We start from the raw sequence: 26,175 nt of genomic DNA on the forward strand, positions 1-26,175 counted from the left end.
ATATGCCTAATGGTTTCTCTGACTTTTTTCAGCAGGGTACATATCTGGGCCACATACAACTAACCACAAATAGCCCACATTCGGCATGCCATTACATAAACGGTGCCATCATTGCCAGACCTGGCCCACATCTGGCTAACATACTATTTACCAGGTCAGAAATAGGACAAAAGTGCCGGCTTGATGCCAGATCTGGCCCAGACCTGTCTGTTACAGATCTGGTCCACATACACCTAACCACAATTGGCACACATTTGGCATGCCATTACATAAACATTGCCATCATTGCCAGACCTGGCCCACATCTGGCTAACATACTATTTACCAGGTCAGAAATAGACCAAAAGTGCCGGCTTGATGCCAGATCTGGCCCAGACCTGTCTGTTACAAATCTGGGCCACATACACCTGACCACAATTGGCCCACATTTGGCATGCCATTTCATAAACGGTGCCATCACTGCCAGACCTGGCCCAGACCTGTCTGTTACAGACCTGGGCCACATACACCTAACCACAATTGGCCCACATTTGGCATGCCATTACATAAACGGTGCCATCATTGCCAGACCTGGCCCACATCTGGCTAACATACTATTTACCAGGTCAGAAATAGGACAAAAGTGCCGGCTTGATGCCAGATCTGGCCCAGACCTGCCTGTTACAGATCTGGGCCACATACACCTAACCACAATTGGCCCACATTTGGCATGCCATTTCATAAACGGTGCCATCACTGCCAAACCTGGCCCAGACCTGTCTGTTACAGACCTGGGCCACATACACCTGACCACAATTGGCCCACATTTGGCATGCCATTTCATAAACGATGCCATCACTGCCAAACCTGGCCCAGACCTGTCTGTTACAGACCTGGGCCACATACACCTGACCACAATTGGCCCACATTTGGCATGCCATTACATAAACGGTGCCATCATTGCCAGACCTGGCCCACATCTGGCTAACATACTATTTACCAGGTCAGAAATAGGACAAAAGTGCCGGCTTGATGCCAGATCTGGCCCAGACCTGTCTGTTACAGATCTGGGCCACATACACCTAACCACGATTGGCCCACATTTGGCATGCCATAACATACACGGTGCCATCACTGCCAGACCTGGCCCACATCTGGCTAGCATACTATTTGCCATGCCAGATGTAGGCCAGAGGTGCCGGCTTGATGCCAGATCTGGCCCGGACCCGCTTGCTATGTGGGATAGAGTCGAGAAGATCTGGTGCCCTAACACCCAGAGAGCCCTGGAGCCCTTGACCGTGGCTGAGCTGGGATTACCCAGCCATATTATCATCCACACAGGCACTAACGACCTAAGGTCCCAACAGGAGAGAGTGGCAGACTCACTCAGGAGAATGATTGAAAAAGCCTCCACCACCTTCCCAACCAGCAAAATCATCATCTCCACCCTCCTGCAAAGAAGAGACTTCCACCCCCACACCACACACAAGGTGAAAGCCAGCGTCTGTGCCCTGAAACCCAATGTGTTCCTGTCTCACCACCCGATACGAGGTCCGGACTACCTGTATGACCATGTACATCTGTACAGAGAAGCAGTCCCCATCCTGGCCAAGACCCTGAAGGACATCGCCTTCAGCAGGAACCTCACCACCACCCAGAGGAGCAGTCGGCCAGCACAGACCCCACCCAGACCTCCTAGACCTCCCAGATCTCCCAGACCGTCTAGACCTCCCAGACCTCCCATAGCTCCTAGACACTGCAAGCCCAGATTACCAGCAAGGATACCCAGAACACCCCAGCCCCCGCAAGATCACCAGCATCACCAACACACCCCACAACCAAGTCAACACAGGCCCCACAACCTAGACCCCCTGCCCCCCTCCCCTACTTCCAGCAGTACAGCTAGCTCTACAGGCACCCCAGCCTACTGGACGGAACTATGCTGAGGTTATGAGAGGAGCGGCACCCCCACCCCCCACTGGTGACCTCAGGGAGATACAATACATGTTACACCTGCTCTGCTCTAACCTCATAGCAACATAATAGAAGAGCTGAGACAGAATCTTAAAGAATAAGACTCTTATTGTAAAATGTTTGAGATAAAATCATATACACACATACATCATACATTCTAAACTATCCCCCCCAAATCTCTAATTTAGTTTAATCTGACTTAGTTGTTTATTTCTTTATTTATTATCGTTATTATTTGTTTTAGTGTTTATATTATATTTAAAACAGAACCCATTTAAAGATGACTTGCTTCAAATAATATGTTGGAACATTCAAGGCCTTAGATCATCTGCTTTTGGATTAAATAGCCAAAATCCAGATGTTATTAGAGAAGTAAAAGACTCTGATATCACCGTTTTACAAGAGACATGGTACAGAGGAGACAGTTCCACTGGTTGTCCTTGCGGTTTCGTTGAGATTATTATCCCATCAGTTAAACTACAAACAGTAACCCAGGGTAGGGACTCAGGAGGCATGATCATTTGGTATAGATCAGAACTAACCCATTCAATTGAAATTATCAAAAAAGTAAGATCCTATATTTGGCTGAAAATTAACAAAGAAGTAACATGTGCAGACCAACATGTCTACCTATGTGTTATTTACACACCCCCCTCAGAATCTCCCTACTACAATGAAGATGTTTTTTCCACTCTAGAGGGAGAAATAAACCAATTTAAAACTTTAGGAAACGTGCTAGTCTGTGGGGACCTGAATGCTAGAACTGGAGAGAAAGCAGACACTGTAAACATCCAGGGAGATCAGCACTTAGGCCTTCCTGGAGAAACCTGCTTTCCTCTCCCCGAACTCCCCCCAAGACACAATTTTGATAAAATTACCAACACAAGCGGTACCCAGCTTGTACAGCTCTGCCGCACACTGGGTCTGTATATAGTCAATGGTAAGTTACGAGGAGATTCTCTGGGCAGTAGTACGGTAGACTATGCCATAACAGATCTGGATCCCAATGTCTCTCAGAGCTTTCACAGTCAACCCACTCATACCCCTCTCAGACCACAGCAAGATCACGGTCTATCTGAAGAGGGAACACACTAACTATGAGGCCTCTAAATCCAGTGAACTGTACAAGACCACACATTCATACAGATGTAAATCAGACAGCATGGAGAGCTACCAAAAGGCATTTGAAAATGCAAAAATCCAATATTCAATCGATTTATTTCTTTCTGAAATATTTCCCCATAATAATAATGGTGTAAACACTGCTGTGGGCAAAATTAACGCAATTTTTGATAAATTGGCAAAGTTATGAATAAATAAATGCTTTGAAAAATTCCATGGGAAATCTGTCATGACCTGGTGATTTTCCTGAGGCAAGTAAGGTCAGAGCTTTCATCACTTCCTCCTTTGTAATACTGCCCTCTAGTCTCTCCTTCTTATCATCAGATAGTGTAGGAAGAACGAGCTTATCCAAAAAATGCTGTATACTCACAGTGTTACATCCTTGAGATGTATACAATGACCGGTAATAACTCAAGAAAGCCTCATTAATCTCTCTAGGATTACCAGTAAATGTGTCATCCTTTTGGATTGTGTATATTGCCATGTTTGTCTCCTCTTTCTTTATCTGCCAAGCTAAAAGCTTCCCTGCCTTGTCTCCCTCCTCATAATATCTATGTTTCATTCTTTTGATGGCATTTTCTGTCTTATGTGTATTAAGCATGTTATATTCCAGCTGTTTAGATTTCAGTTGCTGGAGAATGATATTGTCACATGACTGTATATGTTGTCTCTCTAGTTTCTTAATATTATTTTTGGATTTTGGTTGTATACTTTTTGCGTTTGCTTGAGGTGTAAGCTATTATTTGACCTCTGAGGTAAGCTTTCATAGCATCCCACACAATGTTAGGGTTTGCAGTGTTTTGATTTATATTTAAGAAAGAGTCTATTTCCCTGTTAATCATTGTCATAAAAAGGGTTCTTTCTAAAATGAAGAATGGATGGCTGGAGTCGCAGATATGCTTTGAGGTGCTTTTATTAACAAAAAATGTGAAGAAAGAAATAATTACGTCTTCTGCTGCAAACAGAACAAAGGCAAAAATTATATTACCACGCAGATTTTGGTCTAGCAACTTCCTTTTCAGTTTGACTTCCACCTTCAGACTGATTCAGCTCTCTCGAGGCCAGTGGTGGCCACAGGCTTATATATGCTCAGCCCCTCCCTCCAGACCAACCAACTGTTCTCAGTCAATTAACCCACATTTTAACACCAGAATTCACCATTCCTGTAATTCCTGTAATTCATGTACATTAATTTAATCCATGCCAATATACTTGACCATCACCCTGACATCTCATAAATGAATTATGTAGTTTTAACAATAAACACAATTTACCTCTCACTCAATCAAACATGGTATCTCCCACAATCATCACACCTGAGTGTGCTCCCCCCTCCCTCCTATAAAGGAAGCACTCATCTTCAGCTCTGGTTCACACCCTGAGGCTGTGAAAGGACAAACTCAAAGATTGGTGAGATCCAAACAAACAAATTAAACAAACAAAATAATGAACTAATGTGTCTTTTGTATTAAATTATTGAAATATTGTGAACTTGTAAATGGGGATTGAAACTAATTTATTGCAGTGCGTGCACTCACTACAAATACAGAGGGAAGAATGGGTGTGTTTGTGTGTGTGTGTTGATAACCAGGTGTGAGTGTTTTACCAGGTGCTGTCCGTTAGTGACAACATCTTTGTCACAATCATATTCACAAATTCTGAATCGTTAAGTAAGTGTGAGGTAAATCTCCATCGGTTACACCTGGTAATTGGCGTGGATGCTGGTATATGTATCTTAGAGGAGGGCATCAAAAATAAATCTATAGGGGTATAACTATTGTGGACAGGAGAATAAAATGAGTATTCTCTAGTATCTTTATTTAGTGTACGCCAAATGTCTACGAGCCCCATTCCTAGCATCTCTTCTTTTAAATATATAGCACTCTGTGTCAGAGAGCTGGTTTTCTGAGAAGACTGATCAAGGATTGGATCCAAAACTTACCATAAAACGTCCGTCATGTTGAGGTAGCATTATAGAACATACAGAAATTGCTCAGCTCTCTGTTATAATTGTAAACATAACCCATTGCACCTACTTACTAATCTTTATACTGAGATCAAAAAACACGGACTTTAACTGCCATAACTCAGTATCAATGACCTTTTTACCTTTAACCAAAGTTCTGTGAGACTCACTCAACCCAAACAATCAGTGGTGAAAAGCAGGAACATAAAAGAAGAAATGAAATAAAATACACTGGGCCCTGACATCAAACTTTATACCCATAAGGGTGCATTATAGTTCAAACATTCCCTCCTACTCACTGAAAAGATCCTGAGATTGAACAGATTGACCAGATAAGTGTTATTAGACAGGGTTTGTTCAGCAGAGTGCTTGGTCCAGTAAGTTATTTTCAAATGTCCTCACCTCAGCTGAGCTAGTTCCAGAAAATTCTGTTTTTCAATCAAGTTCAAAGTCTGCAATACTGTCGTTGAGTTACTCACTGATGTTCCGTCCCGCCTGTTATCATAACAAGACACGATGGTAATAGGGAGAGAAGTGGGGAAAAAAGGAAATTGCAGGGCTCCGTTTTGGTTTTCCGTTGGCAATATTTACTCGACAGTCTGTTCATAATCCAAGATTGGTATCTTATTAAAACATGTCCGGGTATTCTCTGCGAAGAAATCTCTCCGCGGCATCCACCGAGTCAAACGCTTGTGTCGCCCCGCTGCGGGTATCCACTTTCAAGGTTGCGGGATAAAACATCCCGTACTTCACGTTTCCCTGGTGAAGCCGGCTTTTTAGTGCACTGAAAGCCATCCGCTTCTTGTGCAAGGTTGGGGATAGATCAGGGAATATCATTATTTTGGAGTTACCGTGCATGAGATCCCTTTTCTTTCGTGGGCTGCTCAGTATTTGGACGGTGTCCTTGTAGCGGAGAAGTTTAATGACAAAGGCTCGTGGTGATCCGCTCTCCTGTGGTCTCCTCCGGACCGTGCGGTGCGCTCTCTCGATCTCCGGCGTGTCAGAGAGACCCAACATCGATGGTAACCATTTTTCCAGGAAGGCAGCGCCATCGTTACCTTCAGTTCCCTCTGGGAACCCTGCGATCCTCAAATTCTTTCTATGGCAATTCTCCTGGTCGTCGAGTTGTGCCTCAGCCTCGACAAGTTCAGCCTCAGCCCGGGAGTGTTTCTCGGCCAGCTCATCGTGGTCTTGTTGCAGGCTGGTGACTGACTGCTCGAGCTCGGTGCATTTTTGCTTGAGTTGGGCTATCCTCTCTGTGTTAGCTCGCTGCCCTCCCTCCAGCTTCTCAATAGATGCGTCCACTTGGTTGGGACGGGCAGCAAATGCGTTCTGAATCAAGTTTGTCATTTTTTCCATCTCTCTCAGAAGCCAGGCTGTCGATGTTAGCTTGCGACGACTTAGCGCTAGCCATGTTAGCGCCAGGTGTAGCAGCCTCCCTCAGTCCGTTTTTTTTCTTTTCGTCAAATTTTTTAGATGGCATTTGGCACTTTGGTCTGTGTCAACGTCTTGGGTGTTCGTCAATATATACAAAGTAAAAAAAATCGGCTGTAAAGCACTACAGGTTACGTGATAATCATGAAATATCAGGAGAGCTCAAGAGCATGCTGCCGTTCACTCTGCCGCCATAACCGGAAGTACCAGAGATATTAAACTTGGCATTCCAATTAAAATCTGGCTAAGAATTTTCCAATGTGTATTAGAACTGATAATTCTCTATGGCAGTGAAATTTGGGGACCAAAATTAAATAATGAATTTAACAAATGAGACAAAACAATCATAGAATCTTTCCACACAGAGTTCTGTAAGAACATCATGCACGTCCAGAGAAAAACAAAACAACACATGTAGAGCAGAACTTGGCCAATTCCCCTTCATATTGAAGATACAAAAAAGAGCAATTAAATTTTACAATTACCTAAAAACTAGTGACCCCCACAAAGCCCTAACCTGCCAAGAGCTGAAGCCAGAGAAGAGTCCCCTCAGCCAGCTGGTCCTGAGGTTCTGTCCAGACAACCCAACATGCCCCGGACAGCCTCGGGACCACAACACCAAGCCAATCAGACCAAACCAAATCATCAACCAAGAAAAAGAAATCTACATCACATACTGGAAGGAAACAACTAAAACACAGAGTAAATTAAAATGTTATCTGACCCTAAAAAGAAACTTCACATCAGCAAATTATCTGAGCACAGTAAAAGATCCTAAATAAAGAAAAGCCTTGACCATGTACGGACTCAGTGAACACAGCCCAGCTGTAGAGAAGGGTCGGCATAGACAGAGCTGCTGCCAGAGGAGGAGAGACTCTGCTCCCACTGTAACCAACAACAGGTCGAGTCAGAACTGCACTTCCTCACCTCATGCCCCAAATACCAGGCTCTGAGAAATGAACACTTTCCCAAAATAATAAGAATACACCCTGAATTTGAAAACACAACAGACATGGAGAAACTCCCATATTTATTTGGGGAAATGCCCAAATGTGAGAACATTGCAGCCAAATTCATAATCTCATGTCACGACCTGAGGACAGCCAGTGGAACCTGAGAAACAACTCAGAATTTACTTCTTTTACTTCTTTTTAATTGTTTTATTCTTATTTATTTATTTACTTATTTATTTATTTATTTCTCATATCAACATCAACACACCTACACACACACACACACACACACACACACACACACACACACACACACACACCTCCACCAACATCAACACACACACACACACACACACACCACACACCTCCACCAACATCAACACACACACACACACAAAACACAAACTTCCACAATATCTGTGCCTGCCATAGACTGAGAGACAGGAAGTGACATACATATTTGTTGTTTGTTGTTTTCTTCTTTTTTTTGTTATTACTGTTATGTTGACAACAGAATACTTGTGTTGAAGGTGTGAAGGTTTCAAACTGGAACAAACCCCCTGTTACAAACGGACAGGCGACCTCCAGCGGAGGGTTATACACTATGACTTTGAGTCAGTCATAGTTATACATACAGTATAACTAATTTATTGTAAATATTGTTTTCCTTTATTGTTATTATTATTTTGAATTCCAAATGCTTGCTTTGGCAATATGTACAGTGTTACCTAATGCCAATAAAGCCAAGTGAATTGAATTGAATTGACCGAGAGACACAGAGAGAGAGACACAGAGAGAGAGAAAGAGATAATTTCTTGAATTTTAAATAGGCTTTGCTTTCTATTTTTATTATATTTGCACTTTCTTGCAATTAGAAAGAAATGTCTTTGGTCAGACGGCCCATCCATTTGAGGGGTTAGCAAAAAAGCTAGTTTGGCCAGTCCTGACATGAAATGTATTGGTGTGTGTAGGGAGAAAGACAAAAAGAAAGATGTTCTAAGCCCTGAAAACCATGAGTGCAGTTGGTTGAAAAGTCTAGCCAGTCTGGAGTACTGAATAAATAGATGAGGTCTGGTTTCGGTCTGTGACCATCCCCTGTGCCAGCATCAAGGTGCGCAAAACACCTGTACATAGCTACGATCCTATGTATAACCCTCCACTGGAGGTCGCCTGTCCGTTTGTAACAGGGGGTTTGTTCCAGTTTGAAACCTTCACACTGGTAGACATGACACAGCAGGAGAGACAGTCAGGAATGGAAAGACATACTCATATTCATCATCCCATTGGTCAGATAGAATACAGTCTTCAGTTAACGTCCTGTCCATGATGGATCTGTCTGGTACACAGTTTATCTGGTCTCTGTGGATTATGATTCCAGAACGTTTATTAAACCTGTTGGTGAGTACTTTTAAAAAGAGTTTGTAGTCTATGCATAACAATGCCACTGGTCTCCAGTTCCTGAGTAAAGCCAAATCTAAAAAGTGAAAGAACTGCATGCCACCAGGATGTCGGTGCAGTCCTGTCTGAGAGCACCTCCCACAGGTCGGCTCCCAAACACTTCCAGAAGTGCATACAAAAATTGTGGGCAGTCCATCCAGTCCAGGAGCTTTACCAGCAGCCATCTGACCCACTGACCCAGTGAGCTCCTCCACGGAGATGTTAGCATCCAGGACAGCAAAAAAAAACAACTAAATCTTCTCCTAAAATATTATTATCTCTCTGTTTTTTTTATAATAATCACAGTGTCATCTGCAAATGCTAATAATTTGACAGCTGACTTGCAACCTGGAAAACAGACACCTGAAACCTGAGAGCACTCTCCCGAGTTTGTGTAGCAGAATTTCAGTGGCGAGGGAATACAACAACCCAGAAAGAGAGCATCCCTGTCATACCCCCCTCTGGACAACAAAATGTGCTGCCAAGCCACCATCAACTTGGGTATACTCGCAATCTTACAATACAATAACTGGATCTTAGCACTGAAGCCCTGGCTGAACCCAAGGGTTTTTTTAGCGTCTGCCATAGATACTGACATTCAACCCGGTCAAATGCCTTTTCCTGATCTGTGGAAATAAGACCAGTATCTACACCCAGTGAGCCAGAGACTTCAAAATATGTCTAATAAAAGTGATATTATCACTCATTAACCTGCCAGGTGCAGTAGGTCTGGTAAACATGGAGGACCTCACTCATCACCTCTCTGAGTCTGGAAGCCAAAGCTTTAGAGAAGATCTTATAATCTCCAGACAGCAGAGAGACCGGCCTCCAGTTCTACAGATCCTGTAGATCTCCTTTCTTCAGCTCTTCAGCAACAAACTGATGACTGCCCTCCTACAGCTCAATGGAAGCTGTCCTGGAACACCTCCAGCAGATCTCCACCAACCACTGACCAAATGATTTGTAAAACTCAGTGGGTAGTCCATTGATGCCAGTGCTTAACCACAGACTGTTACACTGTGTTAGTGTCAGCATCCACCCGAGTCCAGCATTAAAGATTCTGCCATCTCCATGTCTTCCACACTCTTTGTCAGGGGTTCCTAATATTGCAGATCTGTCTTAAGAGAGTGTTTCTTACACTCCAACCCAAAGAAAAAACTGTGAGGGAGCATCCATCTGAGACACATTCATGAAGCAAGAGCAGACCAGAGCCCCCTGTTCTGTGATACCCAACAGGTTGGCTAGAGCAGCCTTTTTAGATTTAAGGGCTTCTGTCAGCCCTTGATTTCTGGTAGAATCGACTAGACTCTGTAGTTCTACTAGTTTTATCTCTAGGTCTTGGAGAGACCTGGTGAAGTGCTATGTGGCATTTCGAATATACTGTTGACAGATCTGTTAAATTAGACTTTTTTACTGTTCAATGCTCTGCACACATCCCTTAACTCACATGTCTCAATGAGCTGTCTGAGCCTGACAGATGAGGCAGGATGAGCCTCCGGGTGATTTCTGTCTAACACTTGTCAACGACATCACACAAAACATTTAAAAAAACAATCTGTCTTTGCTCAAAACTGGAGCGTAAATATTTACAAAAATAATTTTCACATGTTCATATTGCATGTTGAATTTTAACATATGACTAGACATTATTTCTTCCACCTCAAAAGAAAAAGGAGTAAAGCTCTCTGAAAAAAACACAGCCACCCCATCACATGATGTCCAGAGCCCCCTGATTCCAAAGGAAGAGCTGTCAGTCCAGCCCAGTGCCACTAGCCCTTCGCAAAACCACTTGAGCTGGGTCAGCAGATATCTGCATGATACAGGAGCCTTTGGGCCACTTGGAGCCTGAACGCTGCCACTCTGACGACCAACCCTCCACTCCAAAACACACTTTACCTTATGTATCCCCTGTAAGCAGTCGAGGACAGTAAGGTTGAAGGTGCACTCTCCCACTGCTGCATCCCTGTGGGACACACACACACACACACACAAACACAATCACAGCGTTGCTCAACCTGTGACTGTGTAGAATTTGCTTCAGTGGACTCGAGGGTTTAACAGACAGGGAGGGCTGAACACAAACATGCTCTGTTGCATTATAGGAAATATAAAATCCAGTGTTGAAATATGAACAATAAAGCAAGGATATGTTAGAAGCTGCCACATCAGTTTCAACCATTTCTAATCATCTGTCCCTCACTCGTCCCCATTCCATCACATCGCCTCAGTGGGCTTTGCAAACTGTGCAGTGAACAACATGCTCTGTCCTCAGACCCTAGATTCAAGTGAGGAAAATATTTCCATATTCCATATTAATACAAATTACTAGAGGTCCCCAGGTGATACTGGTCCTTTGGTAATAGCATCTAGATTAATCAAACTGAACTATAGTTTACAATATCCAAACCACAGAATTTTTTTGTCAAGCAGCATTCTGATGAAGTCCTCACCTACAGGTTCCTTCTCCAGATCTGAGAAAACCTTTTAGTTTGGTTCAGAACCCAACAAATGTCACATGACCAAGATTTTTAGAGAAAATGAAAATCATGATGAAAACACTAATTGTGAATAATATCACAAAATCTGTTTTAATTTGATTGTTTTATTTTATCATGCAGCCCTAATGCAATCAAAAACAAAGGTGCAATGAGAACTGTATTTTACTTTGTGTTATACTCGAGTCAGTATGTTGAAAATTACATCACATCTCATAGTGTTACAGCTGCAGGACCAGGAAACTTTGTTCTGACTCAAATATGTGTGTATATATTTGAATGTGTCAGGTGTTTACATGTTGAACTGTGGTGTACACAGAAGACAGATACCACCGTCACATCATTTTCATTAAAAGCTAGTGCCAGCTGTCAGTTAGCCTAGCTTAGCTTAACAACTGGAAACTGGGGAAACAGCTCGCAGGGCACTGTCCTGGTGTTCTTGGGGGGTGTTGGGGCACTCTAGTACCCAGATCATTAAAATGACGGGATGGCAGGGACTTGATTTGAACCTTTAGAGTTTAGAGTGAGGAGATACGAGCTCTCTAGCTCGGATGTTATGGCTCTTAACAGAGGACGGCAAGATTGTTCAGGCTGGGAATTTCTCCGTACGCCTGGTTGCAAAATGAGTCAGTAAAAATGTAGACACCTTGTTGGTGGATCTTTTGTAATGCTACATAAAGTCTGTCAGTAAAACAATGTGTGTGTATGTGTGTGTGTGTGTGTGTGTGTTAAGGATCAATACCTGAAGGGCAGGTAGGCTGTGTTGTTTCCTGAGATCAGAGTCCTGTAGGCGTCCTCCGGGCTTCTCTTCAAATAGATTACCTACAGGGACAGTGACAGTGAGACTGTGTTAATTATAATGTAGAGATGGATGAACAGACTGTTGAAGAGACTGTTGAACAGATGGATGAATAAAGAGATATTTACAGCGTAGGCGCTGATGAGAACAGCATCATTGGCTCTCTTCTTTGGGTCGAAGCTGGTGTAATGGACCAGTTTCTTTCTGGACATGGTGAAGGACTGACATGACAAAAAAGTGCCACATTTCAGCACGAGTGATTGAAATATCAAATATCCACACAATGCAGACTACGAGTTTACACCACAGGGCTTTATGTCAACTAAGAAGGTGAATAAACTGTGCACCACCTTGAAGCTGTACATCAGGTGTGTAATGAGCGCTGCCCTGCCTCTTACCTTGAGCTTCTTGTTGAGTTTGCAGCAGTATCTGTACAGCATGGCCAGGCTGAATGGCCCAAAGTCTGCATAGAAACTGCAACACACAGAGAAACAGGAATGTGTCATTTGTCGACCATCACTAAAACTTTCTGTTCAGCTTCATACATGAAAAACCTGCTTAGTGCAGTACAAAGTACAGATCCCGAACCAAAAGTCCACTACAATGAGTGGTCAGGAGTGACTTGATAAATATGAAGAGTTTATTAGGTGGCAAACTCTTTTGCTTAGTGTCAGTGGATGCTGGTCATGCAGTTGGTCAGTGTAAAGCCTGAACCACACTGGAGCTATGTGATTTATCCCTGTGTTATGAGAGTGCCCTGTGTTGAACACTGCTGAAGTTCCTCTTCATTTCCCAAAATAAAGCCTTTTTTGTATTTTGATGACCTGCATAATAAAATCCATGTTTTGATCCCATCTCATCTGAATCACTATAATTAAATATATTTCCATCTGTATGTCACTTGGAACTTTTTCATAATGCAGAGGCAAACCACAGGGACATTTTCACACTCATCCTGTTGCAGAGACGTTTCTAACTGTTCTTTAGATTTTTCTTCCTTTTTACTTCACATGTTGTTACTAAAATGTTGTCTGCTGCCAAGATTCTTCATCTCATATGCTTGTGTATTTATAGAAAGATACAGATGTGTCTAATATTATGAAGAACTTAGAGGTTGTCATTTTTACTGCATAATTAATACATGGATCAAATCTACACAGGACAAACGATGGACACTGGGACAAGGTTTTTTATAGGTCATGGTTCTTAAACCACAGGTTCTGTCTCCACAGACAGAGACATCAGCATGATCAGGCAGGACATACTGTGCAGAGCCACAATGAACATGTGAACTGATTCTGTGAGTGTTACTGGCTGACACTCCCCAGCCCTGTATTGTAGCTGCACTAGCTGATTTGAAAAATATGGTATCCCACCGTGCGAATGTCACACAGCTGCTGCTGTCCTGCAGGACCTATGTTTTGTTGGTGTTAAATTTCAACTACCAAAAGCCATCATGTTTTTATTCCCTGTGTCCGTTCATGAATATTAGACAAATCCCAGCAGTCATCAGCATTTCTTAACAATTTACAGGAAATGACTCTAAACTACCATTAAGAAAAGCAACAAAACAACTATTGTGATTAATTAATGTTTGTAATTGTTTGGCCTGATACTGGCATACAGGAGATATATAGAGCAGGTATATGTCCTAATACTGCAACATTGACTTTGACTTGAGAGGAACTTTAAAGTGAATGACGTCTGCATGGTGACGTTTGCCCTAATCCCCCTCCATCTCTAGGGCACAGCTGCTGATCTCATCTTGACCTATATGTTACTGTGGGATGACAGCCACAGGCTGAACACTCATGGGAAGGAATGGGCTTCACTTACAGGCTGGACAGGTGACCAAATGTGTATTTTCTCATCAGCTTCTTTCTCCCACAAACACATCATTACTCTGTCTGGAAATGAGGAGCACAGTGCTATATTTGTGCCACACCATAACAGAAGTTATGGGCAGACGAGAGGATGAGAGGAGCAGGATAAGCTATGACGAGGCCTCTGTGCTGGAATGAGTGAGGAGGGATGGACAGCAGATGATGTCATCCCCATGTCATTTACAGAGTGCTGTGGAACACATCGCTCCAAAAATCTCCCATATGTGTTTGGTTGGGTTGAGATCTGGTCACTGTGGAGGCCGTACTGTATGATTCATATCATATACTGTATGTACAGTACTATTGAACTCTATTTGCATTGTTACAAATCAAATACTATCTTGCCATTACAGGTGATAACATCAACAAAATCAATCTCAGAAAAATGTCCATGAATGTCAGAGCATCTCAGTATCTGGACTGTCCCCCCTCTGCTTTAATCACAGCATGCACTGAGCTGCATGGAGGTACGTCTCTTGGTCTGGATCTGACAGAGCCAAAGTCAGCACACATGAGAAGATCAATACATCACACTTAATTCACTGAGAGATAGAAAAGAAACTTCTTCACAGAGTCCAATCAGCAGTGGTCCTGTCAGAAGAAGCTGTCTTGTAGTGTCTCAGAGGACGAGCAGCAGTTTCTAAACCACTTCTCAGGAGGAAACAAGGACAAACACTTGAGGTGGGTAAAGAAATACCAGAATTTCAGAGTGGATGATGAAAAAAGTCTGTTTACTGATGAGTTTGACCTCGATCATCGTTATCCTGCATTCACACGTGAGCGTGTCTTTGACTTTACTGACTAATGTCCTTCAATGTTTTGATCTTTTCTATTGAATGCACTAAAACCTTATGAGTGATGTGAATCTGATCCAGCAGCTATCCCAGAGGCTTACCTCTCATATGTGAACTCCTCATCTGTGCTGAAGTAGTGTGTGTTGGCTGTATTCTTTGGTTTGACACGTAGAGAGGCAAAATACAGCCGGTCTGTGGTATACAGCAAACACACACACACACACACACACACACACACAGAGAGAGAGAGAGAGAGAGAGAGAGAGAGAGAGAGAGAGAGAGAGAGAGAGAGAGAGATAACATCATTAATGTTTTTCCCACCCAACATGGCCTCTGATTGGTTTATTGTGATATTCTTACCCTAAACTTACATGATCTCAAAATTATAAAGTGTGCAAATAACATCCTTTCAAAGCAATTTAGGATCCGGCTCTAAATTTGTAATTGCATGCCAGACAATTTCGATGAATGCAAAAAGCCTGACCCATCAAAACATTGTCAGAAAATTCAATTTTTTTGGAACTGAGATTTTTATAAAACCTTTTAATGAAAGCCTTTTTTTTTTCACTTTGTGGTCAGCACAAAAACAGTTTTGGTCCTTGTTCAGGCAGAGATGCACCTTACACCTTCACAGTAGGCATGTGAGAGGTGATTGCTGGTGCAGTGCTTGTAAAATAGTGTGTGGTTGTATTGTGGAAGGATTGATGTAGATTACACTACAAAAATGTGACATGACCATTCAGGGATAAATACCTGCAGTATCAAATTTGATACACACATTTTTTTAACACAGTTTAACTGTAATATAAAAAATGAATCATTTAGTAATTATGCAATGATTCAATACAGAACATATTTACTTGAAAAAATGAGTAACAATATAAATGTTATTCCTACTGTAACTTCATGAAAATTAGCAAAGATTTTCCTGCCAAAAGGGTGAGAATGATTTAATGACAGTGGCCATTTTGAAAAAGCCAAAAAAAGTCCTTCCACTGCCTGCAGTGGAATGATTATCTACTAGTGGGCAGAATACATGTATCAGGTGATATACAACAGGTTTTTAAGTAAAAGTATTGATTATGTTGATAAGATAGAGGTCTCAGAAACTTAAGTATCAAATATGATACAAATGGTCAAATAGGGCTAAAATAATTAAACAATCTGATAAAGTTTTGTCTTTCTCACCTACCTCTAGCAGTATCAAGCCATGCAGATAGTTTCAGTCTGAGTTCTAAATCAGTCTGAGAGGATGACCCCCATTTACCCCCATCTTAAAGGTGATATCTTCACTGTAGCTGCAAAGCTTAAAGTGTTAGTTGTTAGTGTTGTACTCCACTCTGAAGTCAGTGCACAACCTCGACTGCACATCAAGGGTGTTAATATCATCTTTTCAGATCAGTTTGTGATGTCAGGGCTTCAGGAGACTTGGACTACAGCAGACAAGCTGTATAGAGCTATTTTATATTTCTTTGGGTGTTTTTCCATTTTAAAACAAGTCCCCAGCTACTCCATTTTTTTAAGGAGTGTTGTTATAGTGTGTTTATATATTTATATATATATAGTGTAATTTGTTATTTAGTTTTAAAAGCACACATTTTCTACAGTCTTCATATACAAAGCTATTTTATAGCTACCCAAAGTCACTCCCAGCTTCTCTGGCTAATGATGTCAGTGATATTTGTGCAAGACAAGAGCTACAATACGAGTATTATGATTAATACTCATGATAAAATATCTTTATCAGGAGTAACTTACCTTTAATGAATTCTGACGCACCACACTGTTCATATTCCTCTGCCATTTGACTCACCAACAGATGATTCCAGTAATAATCTTCGTTTAGAATATAATCAGACCCCTGCTCTGGTCTATAGAAACCTGTCTTCTGTCTGCTTTATCTGTTAAGAGTTCTGCATAAAATATCTTAAGAGCAGGTCCATAGTTCTGCTTCGAGGAGCCTGTCATCCCTCAGAGATCAACCGTCCAACTTTAAACAGCCGCGGTAACTCTGTCAGACCAACTGTTGAGCTGCACCATGTACACACATGGAGGTCATCCACATTAAAATAAAGCCCATCTGTCCATCTCCTCTCCCTCACACCTCTCTGAGAGTTTGACAGAAATCATACAGTCCCTGCATGTCTAAACGCTCCCAGAATATTCCAGCAGTCTGAGAGCTGAGGACAAGCAACAAGCCGTCCAGAGAGCTCTAATCTCTGCTGTGCTGCCCTGCACATGCTCTGTGAGTGGACACACACACACACACACACACACACTGGTAAACACGTTGCTGAAGCCTTGTAGCGGTTGATTGATGGATGAAACAGTTCCTGCAGTTTGCTCCTGTAATCCCAGACTTGCTGTTCAGTATGGGTTAGGGTTATACTGTATCACATTTTAGTACTTACGAATAATTAGAGCTCATAGTGATGTTATTATATGAATGGTAATCACTGAATGAAACTTTCCTTCTATATTTTCTATTTTCTGGGTATTGACTTGAAGAACACATGTCCAATACTGTCAGATGTCACATCCTGAAACTGATTACCAAATACTTACATCACAGAATCACTCGTCTGGCCTGAGGAATGTACTTTGCCCCTGTCACCCAAGGGTGTGGAGCCAAAGTCCTGGTGCCAAATGTCTGAGCTCCCTGATCACCCAGCTGAGCTGTGAGATTCACATAGTCCAACTTAATCTGCACTTACATTACACAGTCATACTGGTGTGTGTTGATGTGATCACACCGGAAGTGTTTGTTTGGTTTTTAAGCAAAAGTCACTCATTCGTAGAATCACTAACCCTTCTAGAGATGTGTGTGTGTGTGTGTGTGTGTGTGTGTGTGTGTGTGTGTGTGTGTGTCACTGGACACACGATGCTGTACAACAGTATATAATAAACACTTCTATAAGAGTCTCTGTCGTATCTCTACTTTACTACTGAATTAAGCAAAGGTTGGAGAATTTAATCTGAATAACATGGACCATACGTGGACACGTCTGTCTCTTGCTGCATGCCGTCAACAAACTTCCCCCGCACTACCTTAATACCTTTCCCACATTCTTACAGGGTGTGTTACTCATGGACATGGCAGTCTCCAGTCATTGCGGATAAACAGTCTTACTAGATGCCAGACATAATAAATAAATGAAGACCTGAACTGAACAGAACTGATGATGGCTGTGCTCTGGAGTTTCCTTTAAAGCCAAGGTAACAGCTGTTGGTGAGTCAGTTGATGCTCCCCAAAGACTTCCTCTCTGTCATAAGTGGCGTACACTATAGTGAGCATGTATATGTGTGTTGCTGGCAGTGGTGAGCAGATTGCTAGCCGTACTTTCCTCTTAACATGGACAGAGTGTCTCCATACACTCCGAGCTTGAACAGCTTGGTTTCGGCAAACCAGCACACTACCGGGATGCTCCTGGAGGGGCAGCCTGCCCTTTAGACATCCAGCCTGTCAACTACCTGTTAACTAACTAACCTCACTAACCTCGAAAATGCGGCCCAATCCCAGTCTTTACATGCACCTACACCAGAGATGGACAGAGTACTCGACCCCAGTACTTGAGTAAGGGTACAAATACTACTGGTCAAAATTTACTCCGTTACAAGTAAAAGTAGCTCAGTCGACATGTTACTCGAGTAAGAGTAAAAAAGTACTTGCTTTTAAAGGTACTTAAGTATCCAAAAGTACATGCTTTTAAATTTACTTTAAGTAAAAGTAAGAGTAAGAGTAAGAGTAAATTTCTTATTTTTCACATCAATGAATTACTATAATTTTTTCTAAATTAATTTAAGGACCTTTTAACTCTTGTTTCTGGGAATTAACTCTTTGAAACCATCTGCACTGATGTGCTTGCTTTTAGAACCACAATGTTACATAAAGCCTGCAGAAACACTTATAAAAACAAATACAATGATGGGGATCACAGGAGGACAGCACATTGTTGTTTTCAATGTAGTGAGTCCCCGGGACCCACAGGTGGTGAGTTGAGTGGGTCCCTGGGAAATTCAATGGGTTCCGACTTCCCAGTTAAAAAGATTTCTTTCTTTCTTATATTATTCTCCTTCTTAAATTTTATTGAGTGTTAAAGTCCTTTGATGGTGGTATGATATGGTTATAATAAACGGATATATTCATGTATGTTCAAAATGTATCTGAAATTAAACAAATAAAATTCCAGATCTGAAAAGTTTATTGCAAAACAACTGTCACAGTGGCATATGACATTCAAATCAAACAGCATTTTTGTAGCAACATAAATAGCACCAAAATAAATGACTAAAATTCAAATAGTCTGCTGACCTGCACCGTTTGGGCATAACAAAATGGTGGCTGCCATTCAATGTAGTTTTCATCACCACCACCGGATTATGTTCTATTTATTTCATTACAGCACGTCCCCTAAACGTTAAAGTATAATCGACACAAATGAGCACAGCATCGAGCAGTGGAAACGTGGGTTTATTTACTATGAAGTTTGTATTTTTAATTGTTGAAAATAGGGGTGTAGTAAGCTTTTCAAACGTGCGGGGGATGGATGTGGTGGTGGTGGTGGTGTTTTTTTTAACACAATTTTGGGTCGGGGGTGATGATAAATGACACTTAAATATTAAATCTGTGTCTAACATAACCACACCCTGACATGTAAATGTGACATCTGTCTTGATTCGTTTAATTATAATATTTATAATAGAAGCCTACTGCAACTGTACTTTTTCTTTTTTACCATTAAATGTTATTTTATACATTATCATATTCTATAATGTTCTTTCATGGACTATGTCACTTCACTGCTAACAGAAAAGAGAGCTGCTCACTGCCAGTTGCAGCTTCTTATCTTGATCTGCAGTCTCTGTTAATTTTTTTGTCATGATTGTTATTATTAGTACTTAGATTATCAAAAATCACAGTAACATGTCAGGATGTGGTTATTATAGACAGATTAAATATTTAACTGTCATATGTCATCACAGTAACAGCGATACATACATTAGCAGCTGTAAATACATAAAAACATTATATAACACATCATGTGGTTTGGTGTCGACCTGTATTCTGAACGTATCAGGAGTAATCAACGTTTATAATCATCAGAGAACGTTACAGACAATGTTTTTGGTTGCTCTCCGTTTCCAGAGAATTCACAGAGAAGCTGGAGAAGTTTGTGACATTTTCAGCCCGGATTTTTGTGAGGAGGGAATTAATCGCCTGTCCCAAATAAACGCCTGGTCTGTTAAGTGGTTGAGACAAATACACGCCCGGCTATTATTTGGTATTTTACGGTAGATCCCGCCTCATCAACAAGAGCTGAACAATAAATCTAACATAGCAAGAGAGGCGGGACTTAAGGCAGAACAGTCAATCATCAGCCGGTCAGTCCCAAAGCCGGTGTCATGTTTGAAGCAGCAACAGGAGAGGGAGGAGGAGAGGAGGCAGCTGCAACGAGCGCAGACTTAGAGCGGCAGGAGAAAGTGACTCCGGCCGCAGTGAGGCGTTTGTGCAAAACTGCAGAAAAACTGCAGAAAAAGTGTGGGTGTTGAACCCTCTCATCGGGAAAAGTGTGGGTGTTAAAACACACACATCCCCCACGAGTGCGATGTCCCTGGTTGAAATGAAATCAGCGGTGATGGACTAGTTGTTTTGGTAGCGGCTAAATTGTCACAATACTTTGTACAGGGGATCACGTCTGCGCCGAGTAGATGCGCAGAGGGGTGAAACAGCGCTTGTCCGGTCTGCTAACAAGGTTTCTTTGCCAGTTACTATGATTAAACATGAGTTGTTTAATGTTCACAATGTATCGTTTTTCATGGGAAAAAATTAGGTGCGTCCCCGGGACGCATGGATAGTAAGTTTAGTGCGTCCTTTCAGATTTTAATGCGTCAGGGACGCAGGACGCGTACCTAGCAACATCACCGCAGCAGATGTTGCAGATGCAGATGTTTATTAACTATCATTAAAACTGTAACCAAATGAACCCTGCACCGTCCAACTAACTCTCTATCAGAAGTTGGGAACTGGAACCCCCTCAAAGACCAATGTTGTCCCCAGACCACTGGTTGAGAATCACTGCTTTACAAAAAACTACATGATGCAGCCATTGTCGCGGTTTTGTGTTGACAAACGCAGTGGAGAGCGTGGCTACTTTGGTGGTATCCTTATGGGGAGGAATGACGTATTTCCGCTTTTACGTAGATCCCAGTGGAGAGCGTGCACTGTGATAGGTTTCCTTCTTTGACAAACACAGCTTGTGTCCAATAGTATTTCAGAAAAAAAAAAAAAAGAGCAGACCTGAAAGTAACGAGTACTTTTCAGCCTTCCTAGAAATTAACTCGAGTAAAAGTAAAAATATTTGTCATGGAAATGTATTCAAGTAAGAGTAATAAGTACCAAAGAAATCTAATACTCAAGTAAAGTACAAATCCTCTGGATATGTACTTAAGTACAGTACTCAAGTAAATTTACTCCGTTACTGTCCACCACTGACCTACACAGAGGTTACGCCGTAGTATGCTGTTGATTCGACAAAGGATGCATAAATCAAGCTTCAGGGCCCAGACATAAACCGACATCACCAACCTAGCCACAACAAAGGCCAAGTGTTCCACCATCACACCTCGTGTGACTCACCCAAAGAGCTGCACTGGACTGTGGATAAACCGTTGTTCTGATGTTGTTCTCCCAGCTCTCGCTAACAGGGCCATTTCTAATGGAGAACATCTCAGATTTAAAGTTGCGGTTGGCACTGGTGAAGCAGTGGAGGTGAAAAATAAGCTGTGACAGGCTCAAGGGGATTTCTCTTGTTTTTTCCATTTTTCTTTTCATGCACTGATTTGCTAAATTAAACAGCCAGTTCTCCACTTCACTGCTTAATGGACAGTCAATCAGGTGACAGCAGCTTCCTCTGGAGCCATAAATTGCTTAATACTACTTTGTCCTGTAAACACACTTAAATGTGTTAACTTGGTGAAGTTACCCTTTTTAATTAGAACACAGCTCCACAGAGTGCGACTCGGGTAGCCTTTTCATATTTATTCATTTACTTATTCATTTATTTATTTTTGACGTACCCATGTGCCTCTTAAATTGTTTCTGACTCACTGACTGAATGAATGATCGTTGTAATGATTATATGTTTTTTATGTTTGACGTCTGGAAAAGCTACAACTAAATTGCCCATTTGGGATAAATAAAGTGGTCTGATTTGGACAAGCAGTGTGACATTGTTAAGGCAGAATAGTTCTTAAGAAAAGATTTCTTACTTAAATGTCGTGTTTCTCAAGAACACGTGAATAGCCGTGAATCACACTGAGCTACACACCAAGTGAGTATCCGCTCTCTCACACAATGTAAAATACCAGCTGCCAGTGTAATGGACTTGATTCTCGTTTCAACTCACACTTTGTTTTAATGTTTATTTCAAACTGTTTTTTTTTCTGTCAGATTGGAGGAAAATGTGTCTCATTCACAGACAGATAGGGGATTTATACCATATTTCCTTTATCGTGATCATGTTGTAGTAATCTTACTCTGTTTAACCTCTAACCAACTCTTCCCCCCACACACAGATCATTGTGTATGGGATGAAGTCCTATTCCTGGCTTCATCTGCTCCAGTGAGCCAATTAGACATCAGATTAACAGAAGCAGGGAGAGAGTGGGGTTATTCCCGAGGACACCTGCAGCCTGAACATGAACTGAAAACAGAGTGCTTCATTCATCAACACTTTTTAATAGAGACGCAGACTGCTTTATAGGCAATGAAACAATATACTGAGAATGTAATAATGAACGTTACTCTGTCAGATGTGGAGTCTTACACTACTGACCTCTGTCCATACTGTCATTTTTCGAAGAAATGTTATGTTTAAATGAACATTACTGAGTCTCATGTTTTGTTATTTTCCACTAGAAGACTGCCCCCTTATGGTCATACACACAATAGCATCTGTTGTAGTTGGCATATGCTGTTTGCAAATGAGATATGAAGTCCAGCACTTTTCACCTCACTATAGCTTTTGTACAAGCTTAATATTTGAAGGTTTAATAATGCTATAATAAATACTATCTAAAGCTCCCAAACAACAGTCTGAATCCGTTTTAGGGGGACATGAAATCTTATTTACATTTACATTTAGGGCATTTAGCAGAAGCTTTTGTCCAAAGTGACTTACAATAAGTACATTCGTCACAAGAGAGAAACCATGACATATCACTGTCGATGGAGTAAAGCCCTCATCTGAGGATCATAACTGCTATTTGTCAAAGATACTTTAAGTGCATAAGTGCTGTGATAGATGTGCTAATGATACGAACATACAAGTGCAAAAGATTTTTTGGGTGGGGGTGGAGGGTCAGGAGGGAGTCATGCTAAGCGAGGTATGATGTCTACAAGACACAAGTTTATTTTGTAACAACAGTTAATGTTTTGCGATGCCTTTATTTTGAAATGTATTTTTGTTAGTTGAAAGTCACATGATATCCAGAAAATGCAAGGAAGCCACATGTTAGGTCAAGTCAAGTCAAGTCAAGTCAAATTTATTTATATAGCACATTTCATACAGCAAGCGTAAACTCAATGTGCTTCAAGAAATTAAAACAAAGATACATTGTAGAACATAAAATAGCATATAGGATAAAAAAAATAAAATAAAAAAAAATCAAATAGAATAAAAACATTTAGGACATTATACAATCACACAAGAATGTATTTTTATCATCATTTAAAAAGGGAGATGATAATAAAAAATTCTTAAAACAAATGAGACAGAATTAAAATACACTCTTTAAACTTAACTAAAAGCTTGCGAAAAAAGATATGTTTTTAGTTTACTTTTAAAAGAAGACACTGTTGTAGCAGACCGTATTTTAGCCTTAGGACCTACCAAAAGAATCTCTGTTTTGTCCTCATTAAGTTGTAAAAAATGTTTGACCATCCAGCATCTGATGTCTGTGATGCACTGGATGAGATCATTTATTGGGTTTAAATTATTGGTAGAAACAGAAATGTATAACTGTGTGTCGTTGGCATATGATTGACATGAAATATTATGTTGCTGTATGATGGACCCAAGTGGAGGCATGTACAAGTTGAACAACAAAGGACCGAGAATTGACCCCTGAGGGACTCCATATTAAATGCCAACCTCATCAGATTCATAATTACCAATGGACACAGAGAAAGATCTTCCAGTAAGATATGAAGAAAACCAGTGAAGAACTGTGCCTTTAAGGCCCAGACAGTGTTCAAGGCGCTGAAGAAGAATTTCATGATCGACAGTATCAAATGCTGCACTGAGGTCAAGAAGAACTAGAATAGAAACTTCATCATTGTCTGTACTAATTTTAAGATCATTAACAACTCTGATCAGGGCAGTTTCGGTACTGTGGTTAACTCTAAAACCGGACTGGTAAACATCAAACAAATTGTGGTTTGACAGATACCTATATAATTGTTGGTGAACAACTTTTTCCAGAATTTTCCCCAGAAATGAAAGGTTTGATATTGGTCTGTAATTTTTGAATACAAGTGGATCAAGATTACCCTTTTTTAACAGTGGTTTTACAATAGCATGTTTGAGACATGAGGGGAAGATTCCAGAATGTAGTGAGGTGTTTACAATCTCAAGGACATCCTCTATCAAACAGCTAAAAACATTTTTGAACAATTTTGTAGGCATTAGATCAAGAGAGCATGTTGCAGAGCTGAGCTGCTGCACCACATCTTGAAGCTCACTAGACTAAATCAGTGTGAAGCTGGAAAGAGTGCTGGTAATGCCGTGTTGGGTGGAAAGAAAGTGGTCACACCCATCAGTAGGGGAAACCACAATTTTATTTCTAATATTGGAAATTTTATAGTTAAAGTATGTGGCAAATTCATTACATTTCACTGAAGAGTGGAACTCAGCAGGAATTGATTTAAGCGGATTAACCAGTTTGTCGATAGTGCTAAACAGCACTTTGGAGTTATTTAAGTTTTCAGTAATAATTTGAGAGAAATAATGTTGTCTAGCTATTTTAATTTCTTTATTATATTTACTAAGCAGGTCCTTATAGATACCATAATCAACCTGCAATTTGGTCTTACGCCATTTGCGTTCAGATTTGCGGCAGGTTCTTTTTAGCGCCCTCACTCTTTCTATATTCCTCCAAGGTGCTTTTATTTTACCAGAAATTAGTTTAGTTTTCATAGGTGCAACATCATCCATAATCCGTGTCACTGAATTTTTAAAATTATTGACCAAATTGTCACACAAGGATAGAGAGGACAAATTAAAACCAGACTGTGAACTACTACCCCTAACAGAGTTTGTATATCTAGCAATGAACCTGTCAGATGTCTCTGCACAAATGGCCCGTCTTTTGACTAGCTTTAAACCAGGTACATATTCGGTTAACAGAACAACATTAAAAAAAATACAAAAGTGATCTGAAAGGCCAACATCTAGTATGCACTTTGGGGTTAAGTCAATGCCTTTAGAGATAACCAGGTCAAGAGTATGACCTTGATTATGTGTCGGCTCTGTAATGTGCTGCGTAAGTCCAAAAGCTGATAATGTGTCAGTGAACTGGTTGGCAAAACAATCAGTAGCATTATCAATATGAATATTAAAATGCCCAGAAATAAGTATTGAGTCATATTCAACAGTAATTTTAGATAAAAGCTCACCAAATTCAGATAAAAAGCCTTTTGGCGGTAAACTGTGAGAACTAGACATGGATATACAGATTTGATTATTAGAGCTAAATATTCAAATGTAGAATAGAAACCAATTGAGATGTTTTTACATGATACCATATCTGAAAAATTGGCAGCAACACCACCACCTTTCTTGTTAGATCTGGAACAGTGGGAAAATGAAAAATTAGATGGTGAAGCTTCAATCAGCTCCTTGCTACCAGTCTCATCAAGCCAGGTCTCAGTGAGGAGAATACAATCAAGTTGATGTGATGTTATCGTATCATTAACAATGAAGGTTTTATTGTTAAGGGATCTAACATTGTGGAGAGCCATCTTTAAGGAGCTTGCCGAGTGAGTAGGAGTGTCAGTTAAAGCAGACACTGGCCTAGGAAGGCAGGAGTTGTTCACTGACAGTGTTTGAGAATCAAAGCACACAGTGGCAGGACTCATGCTGTTAAGACCTGTTGTGTTATTTGGAGAAACAGAGGCCTGGGTCGAGTCCTGCCATGGTGCATATCAGAGAGAAAATGCTATAAACTGAATAAAATTTTTGGTCAACTGATTTGTGCCCTTTCTGTTAGGATGCACACCATCTGCTCTGTATAGGCTTGGATTAGTCCAAAAGTAATCAAAGTTTGAGATGAAATCATAT

At 41.0% G+C, this 26,175-nt stretch overlaps 1 protein-coding gene across 2 annotated transcripts in view; it reads right to left on the minus strand.

Annotated features, from left to right (window-relative positions):
• Positions 1-17,034, minus strand: part of LOC115572994 (dual specificity protein phosphatase CDC14AB-like) — a 76,462-nt gene extending 59,428 nt beyond the window's left edge. For both annotated transcript variants that reach the window (XR_003982195.1, XM_030403555.1), the window contains exons 1-6: positions 16,595-17,034; positions 14,938-15,028; positions 12,558-12,633; positions 12,288-12,380; positions 12,103-12,182; positions 10,762-10,828 (exon numbers count right to left, since the gene is read on the minus strand). Coding sequence is in view for 1 of the 2 variants with exons in the window: in XM_030403555.1 (XP_030259415.1) it covers positions 10,762-10,828; positions 12,103-12,182; positions 12,288-12,380; positions 12,558-12,633; positions 14,938-15,028; positions 16,595-16,640 (453 nt within the window). In the remaining variant the exon portion in view is untranslated. The remainder of the gene's footprint in view (positions 1-10,761; positions 10,829-12,102; positions 12,183-12,287; positions 12,381-12,557; positions 12,634-14,937; positions 15,029-16,594) is intronic.
• Positions 17,035-26,175: the final 9,141 nt, after the last annotated feature.

The sequence above is a fragment of the Sparus aurata genome, chromosome 21 (genome assembly GCF_900880675.1).
Source record: "Sparus aurata chromosome 21, fSpaAur1.1, whole genome shotgun sequence".
NCBI classification, from domain to species: Eukaryota; Metazoa; Chordata; class Actinopteri; order Spariformes; family Sparidae; genus Sparus; species Sparus aurata.